Source organism: Piliocolobus tephrosceles, chromosome 13 (genome assembly GCF_002776525.5).
Source record: "Piliocolobus tephrosceles isolate RC106 chromosome 13, ASM277652v3, whole genome shotgun sequence".
Classification (NCBI taxonomy): domain Eukaryota; kingdom Metazoa; phylum Chordata; class Mammalia; order Primates; family Cercopithecidae; genus Piliocolobus; species Piliocolobus tephrosceles.
In genome coordinates, this window is record NC_045446.1 from 43,038,627 (window position 1) to 43,054,722 (window position 16,096).

Consider the following 16,096-nt stretch of genomic DNA (forward strand, 5'->3'; position numbering starts at 1 on the left):
AAATGATCACTAACAACAGGAAAGGAACCGTCATATTGACAAGTGGGAATCAGCTATGTAAGTAATAGAATTATGAAAGGTCCAGGGCGCAGGTGGAGTGTTATTCTATTATGTCACTAGCAGTTCCACTCAAAAGATATTTAATGATTGAGTTCCTTGCACTACTTTCAAGTGACCCACAAAGCAGTTTCTCAATTTTCCTTAAAACTGGCAGGATCAGAGGCTTAGATAAAAAGCAACTGTCTTTAACTTGATTGAAGCCAGAGAGAAGTGGTGATGACATGGTTGGAAAGGATGCGTTTGCTCAACTAGAGAATTCTTGAAACTCTGGATATTCACAGTAATTTTTACGTGTAGGCTTACAAGTGATCTTTACAGTGAACCAGCCAGAATCCATTTCAGAAACACATAAGAGGTTTATTTTCTACAAATAATAATGCAGCTCATTTTATTCATGTAGCATTTTACTTACAACAGCAATGTAGCAGAGGCTGCTAGAGCCTACCAATATCTGTGTCCTCCCCTGCTTCCTGGGCACACATAGTTTCTGATTTATTGTTTGGTGTGGCCATGGACTGAGTTCTGGCTAATTCAATGCAAGACAAAAGTGATAGGTGCTACTTTCATGATGGTCCCTGAAAACCTCTTGTGTTTGACCTTTTATTCTTTTCCCATCTTCTGATGGAGTGGTAAGGATTCTGAAAAACAAGAGGAGGTTAGAGCCACAAAACAGAAAGTGACTGTATTCCTGAGTCACTGTGTGACACGCAACCACTCTCACCATCAGCTGTTAATGAGAAATAAATAATAGACTATTGTGTTGGACCCCCTGAAGTTTTGGAGCTTATCTGTTATAGCAGCTACCATCATTGACTTACCTTAGACAAGCAGTTTCTCATGTGTTCATCATTTTACCCTCAACATTTTCTCGCTTAGGAGCTGAGGGTGAGAAAAAATTTGAAAATACCATCATATCTATTAACAGATAAGGAAATGAGAAACAATAGGTCATGTGACTGGTTTATTCTCACAGGACAAGGTGTAACAACACACGTCCTTGGAAGTAAACATCTAGCTATAAATGAGACAATTAGGCAAAAACAATAGAAACAGACATTGAATTCAGTGGAGCCAGAAGATGGCTGTATTTTAAAGATGAAACACAGCTGAATGAACTCTACCGTGAGCATATCTAACTTTACTGCAGAAAGCAAACAGAGTGGCATGCATAGGGCTGAAATGAAAAAACAAAACAAACAAACAAAAAAACACATAATTCTGTTTGAGGTAGAAATAAGCAGAAATGTGAAAACTGGCAAGTGAGAACCACACACATTCTATTGGTCAGTCCTAGTTACACGTTCCACCAATACCTGACTGAGGAAAGACTACAGTTAGCACCACCCCCAAATTACGCTGACACTTGTACATTATTTGTAAATGTTTTTAAATTTATCCTTTGTTGCCTTAAAAAAGACCTGAGTCAAGAGAAGCCTCTTGAAGTATCTGGACCAAGCAGACCCAGCAACAGTACTTGCCCTAAGCCTAGGCTAGTTTACATAGCAAAACAGTCATTAAAAGGTAACAGATCTATTTAAGCTAACCTTGCCTTACAATATGGCACCAAATCAGGTGAAATAGTTCTTTGGCTCTACTTAAGATAAATATTCTGCCCATGAGCTGATATGGACATATCAAGTAGAGCTAGCTGCCATTCTATAATAGCACCAACTGATAAATACTGTGAATATTTTGCAAATAACTGCTACCCAAAACAGATCATAATCCAGAAGATAGCCTACCTATTGACAATGAAATATTTCAATAATGTTTCCTAAAGTCTCCTGGTCCATGGAGAATCGTGACTAAGGAAAGGAAAACTATCTTATTTTGATTGCTTGAGACAAACTCAATGTTTGGTAGCCTGTTTTAAAATAAAATTGACTGATATATTTATACGGCTTTGCTAATCTTATGGGTCATTTCAGATTTGACAATCATGGTGAACAAACATCTATGTAATTCAGCAAAGTGCAACCTGGAAATGCACTCAAAAGAATCAGCACTTGCCTAAGTGTCAGACTTCCACTCCCTCTGAGATACAAGCTGATCTGATTTAACATGTTTCCCTTAAGCCTCTGGAGATGTAGCTACTGTCTACTGGGCTGCAAACTTTAAAACGTAAGCACTGACTTTGGTAAGTGATGGAAAGTGTTTTAAGTGCATCCAAGAGACTTTTTATTCCCCCACTAGAAAGGCACTTGAAGGAAAAGAATATTAAAGGCCAGGACAAGACTACATCAAGGTCCACCTTGTTAAGCCAAAAGAACACAATCAATATATTGTGTCTTGTGCCACAAAAGCCCCCTGCCTTGCCCCAATCTTGTTAACGCACTATTGTTGGATTCAAGACTGCAGATGCAGCTTTCGTGTCTACCTGCAGTCCTTTATCAAACTGATGAGCATAAATGTTTCTAGGTAATTTAGATGAGATAATTAGTTTTATTTTCTAGTTTGAGACACATTTTTCAAAGAAAACATTATCAGAACTTTATGCATAACCTTCTCTGGGCCTAAACACTCTTCCTTCTCTTAGAACTAAATTGGAATTATGAAGTTCCCCCTCCCACGTTAGGATTATAACTAATACCCCCACATCCAAATTTAGTATCAATGTTTGTTGGTAAGCATTTTGATGACAGAGATTTTACAAAATTTTGAAGTTATTTTAACATTGCTTAACACTGCAGTTAATAATCATGTTAGCAGAACTGCCAATCTACTTTTACAAACAATATGAACAGTATATCTAAAATAGGTAGCATTTCTGGGGGTGGAATAGTGAGGACGGGAGAAAGTCCTTATCATTTATCTTCTCCAGACTTCAGGAGGGATTGATTGCTTTAAATTTCTTTGCTTTTCTACCCAAGTAATAGATTTTGCCCTTATGAGGAGGAATGTCTATATGGCAAGTATGATAAAGATTCATTCATGTTTGCCAGAGACCATGGCTCCAGCAAGGCAGAAGCCATTCCTTTTCTTGGACCTCCCACACTCATATGTGATCCCCAAAACTTGCCATTTCTACATCATCTGTAGAGTAAACATCTCAGTAGGTCTCTGCATCACTTGTTCTACTTTCTCCTCCTACAACTGAGAAGTGAGAAGATGCCAGTCCTGCAGTGGGGTCTGATGGTCCCAGAGAACCAAGAACCATCTATCTTTGTTCACTTGATTCAAGAGAACAAAGATAGATGTGGGACTATGATTCCCATGCTGTCCCATATCTATCCCATACTGATTCAAACGTATAGAAGTAGAGAAAAAAGTAATGATAGCTCATACCTCCAACAAGCAGTGGTAGGGTACTATTCCATTTGTCTGGAACAAAGTGATCCTGAGTTTATTTATGGTTAAGAGTTAAATGACCCACAGAGAAATGTATTCCATGCTGTTTCAGGCTACATAATTAGAATACTGATCTGAGTCTCATGAATGTTTCCCACTGGTCACAACTAGGCCAGGACACATATGAAAAGACAATGTCCTACTCAAGAGCACATGCTATACTTGGGTGGGTAGATGTATATGGCACTATGTTGGATCATAAAGTTTGAGTTATTGACTTTTATTTTTTCCAACAAATAGATATTGAGATGATCCATTCCTGTGGTAGGTATGATGGGAAATATAGTAATACATACAACATACGTTAAAAAGGCAATCAGTGCATTACATAAGGACAGAAAATGACTATCATATGCATAAATATATATGTATTATATACATAATGTTTATGAAGTACTACAGAGCAAGAACTACCACAGGTTCTAAGAGAGATGTAATGATATCAGTAAAGATGGTAAGGAGAAAAATTTCAGTGGATTTTTCATTGTGCTAATAATAATATTGACAATTGCTAATGTCTACTGAGCAACTACTATGTTCCAAACACTAACCTAAGTACCATAAGTGTATTATCTCATTTGATTTTTACAGTCATGTGAAGTAAGTACCCTTACAGCTCTCCTTTAAAGATAAAGAAACTGAGGTTTAGAGAAATAAAGTATGTGTTGAGGTATGTTGTTTTACAGTCACCTTTCACAGGTGGAGAAACCTGAATTTTTAAAAAATTTAGTTACTTGCTCAAGGTCACATAACTAGTAAATAGAAATACCAGAATATGAACCCAATGTGTCTTCCTCCAAAGCCCATGCACCTAATGGTTATAATAGAATTCTCTTTTTATCAGCAACAACCCTTACAACAGTCTCTCCAGTTTTCCATTTTAGTTAAGAATTGGGTCTTCTGCTGCCCTCTCAGGCAGAGGCTATACTTTTCTCTATAATTCTTTGAACTTCAGAAAAAGAGGGTGAATACTTTTTGTTTCCCATTTTAATTTTAAGACTAGTTCCCTTTTCTCCAGCAAAGCCCCTTTCTCCCTTGAAGCTCATTTTGCCACTTCCCCCAACCTGTCAATTTCCACTACAGCCTCTCATTTATTGAAGTGTCTCTTCTCTGGTCATCCTTCTCAGTGATTTCAGCACCTATCCTAACCTCATTCTTCAATACATGACTGCATTTTATATTTTATTGAGAAAATAGAAGTTATCATATTAAAATATCTCATCTTTTCACCATCAAATCCACAGCCTCACAGCCTCTAAAATTCCACATCTAGCTTTTCTTAGGACAACATTCCGTGGAGAGATGATCATGGGTTAAACTAAAGCAAAGTTATGGGAATGATAAGAAATAGCTGAACTTGTGATATTCTGAAGGGAGAGATGATAGACTTGTTGATGGGTTGATAACAAATCTGAGAGAGAGAAATCAAAGAAAACACTTAGATTGTTTTATCTGAGCAAATCCTAGTCAATGGTAATCCCATTGTCTATGATGGGAAAGAAGTATAAATGAGAAATCTACTATGTGTAGAAGGAATCAAGGATTCTGTTTGGTTTTGCTAGGTTTGAGATACCTGTAAGGGGTCCAAGTGGACATTTCAAGTAGATGACTGATTATGTGACTCTGGAGAAATCAGAGAAGAGGTTGGGGCTGAAGATATAAATTTAATAGTCATTAGCATATAGATGGTATTTAAAGCCATTATATTTGGACACAATTACCTAGGCAAAGAAAAAGAGAGAGGAAATGTTGAGCCAGTACAGATTTACTGACTAGTAAGAATCCATCAAATAATCAGAGGAGGTGCCTGAGACATAAAGAAACCCAGGAAAATATGAGCATCTCTGAAATAAAATGTTTACAGAATAAAAGAAAGGATTGATGATTTTAAATGCTTCAGAGAGGTTTAGTTCCATTCAAACTATAGTCTGATCATTGAACTACCTTTGTCTTTTTCCAATTAGATAGCCTAGCATAGTGCCTGGCCCATCGTAAGTACACAGTGAATATTTGTTCAATAATTTCTATGATGATGGCCTTGATTTATAAATTCATTCCAGCAAGTAAAAACAATTAATGATATTATAGATGGGCATTCGAAAAAGAGAAAAGAGATAGAATTATAAAACTAAAGAGAAGAGGCACATGTAAGAAAGACAGACTCATTCAGTTTTGTGGAAAGGGGGTACTTGAAATTAAATCTAGAACAATGTTTTCGAGTCCTTTTGTAAAGAGCCTTGAATATCTTAGAATGTTGATCATCCCAAAGAGACTTAATCAAAAAATTAAATGCCCGGGGTACTATACAAAACTAAGTAACAAGGAGAATTACAGAAAATGTATGTTGTTTCTTTCTACCTTGATAACATGATTGCAGATCCTATAGTCTCAAGGTACAGGTAGTTGCCCAATTTGAATGTTCTAGAGAATGAGCAGGGTGGCTCAACCATAGTCCTGTGCCTTGCCCTCCTAGGGACTAATTCCAGGTTCCCATGGACAAGAAATATATTAATAGCTGAAGACTGTATCATAACAGATCTCAGGAAAAGGGGTAAAAAGCTATAATAAAATATTTGGCCAATATATCAGTAAAAATCAGCCCATAGATGTTTTACAGATTTGAAGGATGGGAAATGGCCAATCTACAGTCCGTAAGTCATGTAGTAAAACTTTGTTTACACTAGCCTTTCTTCAAAAGGCAAACTATGGGCAAAAGTATATTTCTGCCTGGTAGCTTGCAGGCCTTCTTTTATTTCTTAACATGTGTTTAGCAACTTGTCATGTCCCTCTGTTGCCTTGACTGTCCAGCATGTTCAGTACCTCCCAGCTCTAAACCCAGCTCATAATATAATTGCAGAATAACTGAATGAGTCTAAAAGGGGTCAATAAGTAAGATTTTAAAATAGACATCATGCAAAAAGGAAGCTAGACTTAGCCTAATTATTGCCTCTCAAATTAGGCCAAAGGATTTGATCATTTCTGGTATGATTATATTCAGTGTCTATAGGACTTTCAGTGTCTATAGGCATTAAACATAAAATAGACTAAATTTTCTGTATGCAACAGACAATGTCTTTGAACTTAAATAACAGGTCCACTGATGATTTTTCAAAACTATTAAAATACATATTACATAAAAATTTACTTCACAATTTTAGTTTTTCTTCAATTTTTCAGAATAATGGTGTAGATTCTGCAGTAATACACCAAGCTACAAGAGCAGAGTTGATTTGCATTAAATCAACTGGCCAATTCTCATTTTGCATCTATGTATTTACTGAGCACCCATTATGCACAAGGTTTTATGTGGCAAAGGCTGAAATATAAACAGCTAAGTTTAGCAAGACATAATACATTGAATACTACAAGAAAAATTGAGAGAACAATTTATTCTGACTCAGTAGATCAAGGAAAAATGGGATTTGAGCTGGACCATGAGGGATGAATAGGATTTCAATTGGAAGAAGAGAGGATAGAATAAAGCACTCCAGTATAATAAATGATCCCAAGGAGAAGGAAAAGGGCCATGAAATCATCCATTTGGCCTGGTCTGTTGCGAAAAATGATCAGTTAACTCTCAGGTGTGACTGGCAAGGTAATGGGGAAAGATGATATCACAAGAGATGAGGTTCAAACTATCCATATGGGACCACATGTCACAGGGCCTTGAGTGCTTTACTAATAAGTTTAGACTTCATTCAAAAGAAAATAGATTAAGAGAAAAAAATGTATGTTTTTTCCATCATTCTGTAGCCCACTCCTTCAGTCTATACCCATTGAAGCACGACATTAAGGTTCTGCATACTCTTGACAAACTAATTCTTACCACTGTATGTTAAAAATTTGTATCCCTGTGTTAAGAGCACTTTGTGATAACTGATTAAACTTAACTGAAAGGGATTTTTGTCATCCATGTTCACATCAATCTTGTCTTTATGCTTATGATTTATGGTCAAATCATCCAATAGTTCTAAAGAAATTTGAAAGTCAAATTTCTTACAGTAACATCACCTGGTCCAATTATTTCAATATGACACTTAAGAGAAGCTTAAACACTGCCAAAGGTATACCTCCCCGCTCCATCAGCCTCTATAGGTGGGAAATTTTAACTGGCTCTAATTGCAATGAGCATAGTCCGCACTTGCTGCAAAGATTCTTCTGACTGACTGAGTCTGACCTTAAGCCACCTCTAATCTATCTACTTTCTGACTGTATAAATCAATCCTATGTGGGGTACAGTCTCAAATCCTTTTTTAAACTGCTACGACATTGCTCTATAACCAGAAGAGCACTCTTAGAAATATGCTTACAATCCTCCCCTGATTTTCAATATGAATGTGTTTTTACAAACAGACCTGACCCTAATCGAGCCAAACTATTCCCTGATATCAGACAGTCTTGGCCCTCAACATTCTTTCCAATATTTTGTCTAAAAAAACGCACCTAAGGGCAGAATTTTAGACTGGCACCTTCCCGAATTCTTCCTCATTACATTAACCACGTTTCAAAACTATGTCTAGAGTGTTGTAAGTACTTTTGCCAAAGGCTTCCTATTCCTCTTGCTTCCTTAAAACTCCGCAAATTTCATCTTCTCTGATTCACAGTCCAGTAGTTTATATAGTTTATTATCCTTGGTGATACCTTAGTATAACAACTTACCTTTCTATTCTCCCTCTCCCTCTCCCTTTCTCTCATATTGCCTGTGAGCCTCTGAAAAACATCTTTGTACATGTGAGATGTCTGTTTGACTTATTTAATTCAGGACTGTAGGACTGTGTTTACATCTTTAGCATGATCTGTCACATTAATCTTTCTGTCTATATCAAACCTCTGGCCTTCTGTTTCTGCCTTTCTGTGTTTTCCTTGTACACAGTTTATCCAGCAACCCATCAAACAGAAATTTCCAGGAAGCAGCTCGTCTGCACATGCACTCAATGCAAACATACTCATAATGAATGATTTCAGAGAACTACAGGAATCTGAAGAGCCTTAGAATAAAGATTTTCCCTGTGTTCCTGGAGTTTCTACAGTGACCTGTATTTTTTTTTTTTTTTTTTTTTTTTTTTTTTTTGAGACGGAGTCTGGCACTCTGTCGCCCAGGCTGGAGTGCAGTGGCCGGATCTCAGCTCACTGCAAGCTCCGCCTCCCGGGTTTATGCCATTCTCCTGCCTCAGCCTCCCGAGTAGCTGGGACTACAGGCGCCCGCCACATCGCCCGGCTAGTTTTTTGTATTTTTAGTAGAGACGGGGTTTCACCATGTTAGCCAGGATGGTCTCGATCTCCTGACCTCGTGATCCGCCCGTCTCGGCCTCCCAAAGTGCTGGGATTACAGGCTTGAGCCACCGTGCCCAGCCAGTGACCTGTATTTTATTGTAGTGATTTTATTTGAAAGGCGGTCAACATTAAAGTTGGTTTGAAGATTTCTTGAGCGAAGGGGAGATACTTGACTCAATTTCCCTGTCCTAGGCCCAATCATGGTACACTGGTCAGGGAGTGAGAAACCCCAAAGTTGGTGGGCCACGTGAATGTACCAAGTGGCAAGATGGGCCTGAAGCTCCTATAGGGTTAACATTCATCCCCCAAATATCCCCAAGCCTAAGGGAGCAATATTCAACAGCAAATATAAAACTCCATGACAGGAAAAGAGAAAGATCATGGGAAAAAATTTAAAGCTTTGTATTTTAGTATCTTTAATTAGCAAGTTTTTCCTGCTTTTCAAACAAGGAGCCCATGCTTGCACTTTTCTCTGGGTTCTACAAATTACAGAGTTAGTTTGCCAGTGGATTTCTATTACTTGCAACCAAAGGAATCCTAACTAATACATATGCTTTTCCCATAGCTCTGTATTTTGAGTAATTCTTTACAATCCTCTTTCATACAAGATAATACCATTTTGTAAATGTTCTGTTGGGTCGGAAGAATTTGTTCAAATCTTTCTCCAACACTAAATGGTGAAATCCCCAGGGCCTTGTCTTACTTGATTTTGCTCTTTTGGTGCCCAGACACAAAATCCACACTCACTGAATGTTTTATAAATAAATGTCAATATTATCAGTCATTAAGACAAGAGTGCTTTCAAAGATCACCACATTCTATCCAGAACTAATGACAGGTAAGAGAGAAGACTTCGTCTATCAGCTGCATATTGACAACTGCCTAGTTAAAACTCACTTTCTGTTTTGGCATTAATGCAGGACTGGGAAAGCAGATAAACACTCTGCAGCTGATAAGCCTAACCTTCATGTCAGGTAATGTAAATCTGACTTGAAACTGTTTGCAAGTATTTTGTCCGTTTAAACTCAAATGCCAACATGTTGAGCAAAACATATTGCAGAATTTCAGAATGATTTTAGTCTATTTATTATGTGAGCAATTTTTTAAAAAATTCTAGATTGTCATTGTACACTGTCTTCCCTTTCTATTTTCTCTTTAGTTTCTAGTTAGAATACAATGTATGTGAGAGAGAGTTAAATGATAAACAGCCAAGGGAGGAAGAGGAAAGAAAAAGAGAAGGAAAAGGGGGAGGAAAAAGGAAAGGAGGAAAGGGAGGGAAAAAACTAAAAGCAGTTCCACTAGCTGAGTTAAATCAGATTCAACTATGTCTTACTTAAAATTTACTTGTGAAATAGAATAACGGCATCAACTTCTCAAGATGATGGTGGGAACTAAATGAGATAACATATACGAATACATACATCAAGGTGTCTTGCACATACTTAGTGAGAGTTTTTGTACCTGAACAAGTATTTTCCATCCAAAAGAAGAAAAGACGCCCTACATGGGCATCAACTACCACAGAAGCTCATCTGAGAGAATTCACACCAATTGGTATTGTTTTAGAAACTGCTGTCTTATGTAATGCTTATTAAAAGGCACGTTAACTGTTTACTTCTAACCAGATTTAGTCAAGTCTATGAACAATACCATGTCTATCTAGAAAAGCTTTTCTATATTTAACACTCATAAAGACTTAGTTGGCCGGGTGCAGTGGCTCACGCCTGTAATCCCAGCACTTTGGGAGGCCGAGGCGGGCGGATCACGAGGTCAGGAGATTGAGATCATCCTGGCGAACACAGTGAAAAACTGTCTCTACTAAAAATACAGAAAAAAATTAGCCGGGCGTGGTGGCGGGCGCCTATAGTCCCAGCTACTCCGGAGGCCGAGGCGGAAGAATGACGGGAACCCGGGAGGCGGAGCTTGCAGTGAGCCGAGATCACGCCACTGCACTCCAGCATCTGCAACAGACCGAGATTCCATCTCAAAATATAAAAATAAAAAAGACTTAGTTCCGCTGAGAGCAGTGCCTCATGCCTGTAATCCCAGTCCTGTGGGAAGCTGAGGCAGGCAAATCACTTGAGGTCAGGAGTCGGAAACCAGTCTGGCCAATGTGGTAAAACCCCATCTCTACTAAAAATACAAAAATTACCTGGGCATGGTGGGGCACGCCTGCAATCCCAGCTACTCAGTAGCTGAGGCAGGATAATCAATTGAAGCTAGGAGGTGGAGGTTACAGCGAGCTGAGATCAAGCCACTGCACTCCAGTCTGGGTGACAGAGCAAGACTCTGTCTCAAACAAATAAAAAGTAAACATGAAAAAGACTTAGTTCAAGTTGTCTGGTTATTCTTGTCCAATTCCCACTGTAAATGTTTCAGTTACAGGTGGCAAAGTTAACTATAAAATGTATGCCCTGAAATTGAGACACAAATTTGGTTATCTCAGGCAGAAGGCCATAAACTGACATCCTCCTCCTCCTCTTCCTTCTTCTTTATTATAAGACTAATACTACTCTTTAGTTTGTATAGCATTTTATAGTTTAAAACATCAAATATATATTCCCTTAGTGATTCTATGCAATAATACTGTGTCCGGAATTGGTGGGTTCTTGGTCTCACTGACTTCAAGAACGAAGCCGCCCACTCCTGCAGTGAGTGTTACAGTTCTTAAAGATGGTGTGTCCGGACTTTGTTCCTTCAGACGTTCAGATGTGTCTGGAGCTACTTCCTTCTGGTGGGTTTGTGGTCTCGCTGTCAGGAGTGAAGCTGCAGACCTTCGCGGTGACTGTTACAGCTCATAAAGGCAGCGCCTCTGGAGTTGTTCATTCTTCCCGGTGTGTTCGTGGTCTCGCTGGCGGCTGGAGTGAAACTGCAGACCTTCACGGTGTTACAGCTCATAAAGGCAGCATGGACCCAAAGAGTGAGCAGCAGCAAGATTTATTGCAAAAGAGTGAAAATTTATTACAAAGCTTCCACACAGTGGAAGGGGACCTGCCTGGGTTGCCACCACTGGCTCAGGCAGCCTGCTTTTATTCCCTTATCTGGCCCCACCCACATCCTGCTGATTGGTCCATTTTACAGAGAACTGATAGGTCCGTTTGGACAGAGGGCTCATTGGTGCGTTTATAATCCTTGAGCTAGACACCGAGCGCTAGACAGAAAAGTTCTCTAAGTCACCACTATGTTAGCTAGACACAGAGTTAGCTAGATACAGAGTACCCATTGGTGTATTTACAAACCTTGAGCTAGAGACAGAGTGCTGATTGGTGCATTTACAATCCTTGAGCTAGACACAGAGTTCTAGACAGATAAGTTCTCCAAGTCCCACTAGGTTAGCTAGATAAAGAGTGCTGATTGGTGCACACACAATCCTCTGGCTAGATATAAAAGTTCTCCAAGTCCCCATGGGCTCAGGAGCCCAGCTGGCTTCAGCCAGTGCATCCTGCAGTGGGGCTGCAGAGGAGCTGCCCACCAGTCCCGAGCAGCGCCTGCACTCCTCAGCCCTTGGGTGGTAGATGGGACCAGGTGCCACAGAGCAGGGGACGGCGCCTGTAGGGGAGGCTCAGGCCGCGCAGGAGCCCACCACAGGATGTGGAGTTCAGACATGGCACGCTGCAGGTCCTGAGCCCTGCCCCGCGGGGAGGCAGCTAAGGCCTGGTGAGAATTTGAGTGCAGTGCTGGCAGGCCGGCACTGCTGGGGGACCCAGCTCAACCTCCACAGCTGCTGGCGAGGGTGCTAAGCCCCTCACTGCCCTGGACCTGCAGCGCTGGCAGGCCGCTCCCTGTGCGGGACCCGCCTGGCCCTCGCCGGGTCCTACCTACCTGAACTCACACTGGCCTGCGAGCGCAGCCCCAGTTCCCGCCCATGCCTCTCCTTCCACACCACCCTGCAAGCAGAGGGAGGAGGCTCCGGCCTCAGCCAGCCCAGAGAGGGGCTCCGACGGTGCTGTGGCGGGCTGAAGCGCTCCTCAAGCGCTGCCAGAGTGGATGCCCTGGCCTAGGAGGGGCTGAGAGTGAGGGCTGCTAGCACATTGTCACCTCTCAATACTGTTAGATAACTAGGGAAAGTAATACTAATCAATCTCTCTCTCTCTCTCTCTCTCTCTCTATCTATTTTTTTGAGATGGAGTCTTACTCTGTCCCCAGGCTGGAATGCAGTGGCATGATCTCGGCTCACTGCAACCTCTGCCTCCCAGGTTCCAGCAATTCTCCTGCCTCAGCCTCCCCAGTAGCTGGGATTACAGGTGTACACCATGCCCAGCTAATTTTTGTTTTTCTTTTGTTTTGTTTTTTGTTTTTTAGTAGAGGTGGGGTTTCGTCGTGTTGGCCAGGCTAGTCTGGAACTCCTGACCTCAGGTGATCCACCCACCTTGGCCTCCCAAAGCTCTGGGATTTACAGGAGTGAGTCACCGCACCCAGCCCTAACCAAATTTTAATATGTAATATGTAAAAATATAAAAGTTGCAATTCCCCAATAATGAAAGCAGGTGCAAAGTACCAGCAGTGAAAGCAGGTAGAGAGTACAAGCTCTTTATCCAACTGTTCAGCTAACACCACATTGCTTTCCCATGTAGCATTTATAAAACACAAGACTTTTCCTTACTGAGGTCGACACAATTGATTATGAGAATGTCTTTAAGAAAATTATTTTCCCTAATTCATAACTTTCAAGGGAAGATATGTTTCCCCTCACAGTCTGCAGACACCAGGTACATTATTTGCACTCGTATTTTTTCACAGCTGAACTTAGAAAATTCTACAAAGATGAAACCACCACTTATCACAATGGCAAGAGAGGACTTGGCAAATACAAACTCACAGGACAAGGGCAATTAATATTATTTTATGAGGTAACATAATTCTGAAAAAAGTGCATTAAAATCCCTATGTTGCTCCTCAGATTTATAGCACTAGCATGCAGTTACCAGCAGTGGGCTTGATAATCCATGGAATTACATTAACGTTTTTGTTTCCTTGTTTTGCTTTGGAAATTTCCTTAGCCTTTTAAAAAGGCTGAGCACTAGTTTATTTGCTTCAGGGTACTTTAGAAAAAATATACATGAATATTCACGTATAAAAGACCATAGGAAGAAATGCAAATAATATGGAATTCATAGCAATAAGTGAATTTTCTTTTTTCACACACCCATGGGTAACAAGGTGACTAGTTTGCATGTTTCCAGTCTTTATGTATTTACATAAATATGTATATAGATATTTATAACTTAGATATTTGATGACACTATATTGCTCTGAACTTGATTTTATTTTATTTTCTCAAAAATATGTAGGGTATCTTTCAATGTGACGTGTATGTGCATGTGTTTGTGTGTGTGCATGTGTGTACATACAAATGTTTAGAGTTTTAAACCACAGCATTCTACTCTTTAAAATGAATATGCCAAAATAAATGTAATCATTCCAAGACTGATGGATATTTTGGTTGTTTCCAGTTTTCAGTGAATATAAACAGTGCTGCAGAAAAACACTCTACATACATTTCCCCCTCTTCATGAACCTGTGCTTTTTTAGAATGAATTTCAAGAGGTAAAATTGATGGAATCAATAGAATACATACTTTGAATGTTGATAAATTTTGTCAAATTGCTGTTGGAAAAAAATAAAGACTTTTACCAATTTACACTCACCGTCATGTATTAGGCTTTCTGCTTACCTCACCTTAAGCAACACAGAATAAAATCAACCTTTTAAAATTCCTCCCCAATCCAATCCATAAATATAGTGACTTAGTCACTGTAAATTATTTTTCACTCATTACCAGCATTTCATGCCTGCAGAGGAATACTGACAATGTGTTTACTATGTATCTTTGGGCAAGTTACTTAACCTCTCTGTGTCTCAATTTTATCGCTTCTAAAATGAGGATAATAATACCTACCTCATAGGATGTCTTTTGTTTTCTTGTTAATGTTGCCTATTTTTCATTATGATTGTGCCTTTCCTCTTTGGTGATGTGGTGAGTTAACACATAGTGAACAAGCACCTACTGCATGCAAGGCACGACTCTAAACGGCAGAGACAATAGGGGGACAATATCAAGTGTTCACTGTCATGGAACTTACATCCTAGTGGGGAGGCAGATAACACAGAGACAAGCAAACACATAAACATGTAATGTTCTGTCAGGTTGTGTTTGTGAAGAAAAAAAATCAAGCATGGTGTGGGCTAAGAAGTACTAAGGTGCTATTTTAGATAGGGTGGTCAAAGAACATTTCTGTGATGCGGGGACATTTGAGTAGAGACATGAAAGAAATGAGCATTGAGGCTGAGGCAACAGCAATGCTGAAGGAATAACAGGGACCCAGTAGGCTGAGGCAAAGGGATTGAGGGTGAGAGGAAAGACAGGTGTCAGCTATGAGGAGCCAGGGACCAGATGCTGAATGCCGTCATAAGCCAGAAGGAGGAATTTTAATTTTATTCTAAATGCTAAGGGAAGCCAGAGCACTGGTCTCTGAATTGATAAACTGCTGCAAGACACTGAGCAAGGCCAAAACTGTAAGTTTCCTACCCAAGCAGGTACCTCAAGTGTGGAGAGAAACAGTGTCCACTTGCTCTTCGGGGAAAGCTCACAGGAAAGAAAAGCCCACATCCACAATCGAAGCTTCCCTCACAAACTCACGCCAAGAGGCAAAGCTGAAGAGAGCCATCAAGTTATGTAACTGTGCCCCTGACCCACACCTGTACCTTTTTCTTTCAACTCAAAAGCTAAATCTAAAGCATTTTTCTTTTTCCCTGATGCATAGTACCCTTGCCAGTTGATAAACCAGGAGCAGGAACCCTGGCTGTGTTCCACCAAGAGTTACCAAGAAGGTCCAACACACGAGTGCCAAGAGCCCAGGCAGAATGGCTGCTCACAACTCACCCCTAAGGCGGTAAGCCTACCTCTGCAGATGGTCCCATTCCCCACGTAGCCCGGTTTGCAGGTGCAGCTGTGTCCCTGGACAGTGTTGGTGCAGATGGCATTCTCGTCACAGTTGTGCTGGCCGCTGCCACATTCATCGTGTTCTGTTTCCAGGGTGAGAGAAAAAGAGAAACACCTTTTCTTAAGTTGGAATTACTGGTATTGGGAAATGTAGCTGGAATTCACCAAATAAGAATGACAGTGACTACCACATGTCACTACCTTACTATGTGCCTGAAAGTTCCTGTTGAAATCTAAACTCGGAAAGAAAGATGTTATTATCCCTACTTTGCAGGTAAAGAAACAGTGTCAGAGAAGTCAAACAACTCCTGTCCGTCACACAATTGGTAAGTGCTGCGCTAAGGCCGTTGTTTGTTCCACCTTCTGAAAAGGTTTTCACAGAGATTCCAAGGTAATGGCTCTCAATAGGGGGAATTTTGCACTGCCTCACCCTGCAAACATTTGATATGTCAGGGGGTATTTTTGATTGCC

At 40.2% G+C, this 16,096-nt stretch overlaps 1 protein-coding gene across 1 annotated transcript in view; it reads right to left on the bottom strand.

Annotated features, from left to right (window-relative positions):
* The window catches only part of NELL1 (neural EGFL like 1), a 956,032-nt gene that overhangs the window by 348,842 nt on the left and 591,094 nt on the right, over positions 1-16,096 (bottom strand). Inside the window, exon 15 of the mRNA XM_026454011.1 lies at positions 15,586-15,708. Coding sequence (XP_026309796.1) covers positions 15,586-15,708 — 123 coding nt within the window. The remainder of the gene's footprint in view (positions 1-15,585; positions 15,709-16,096) is intronic.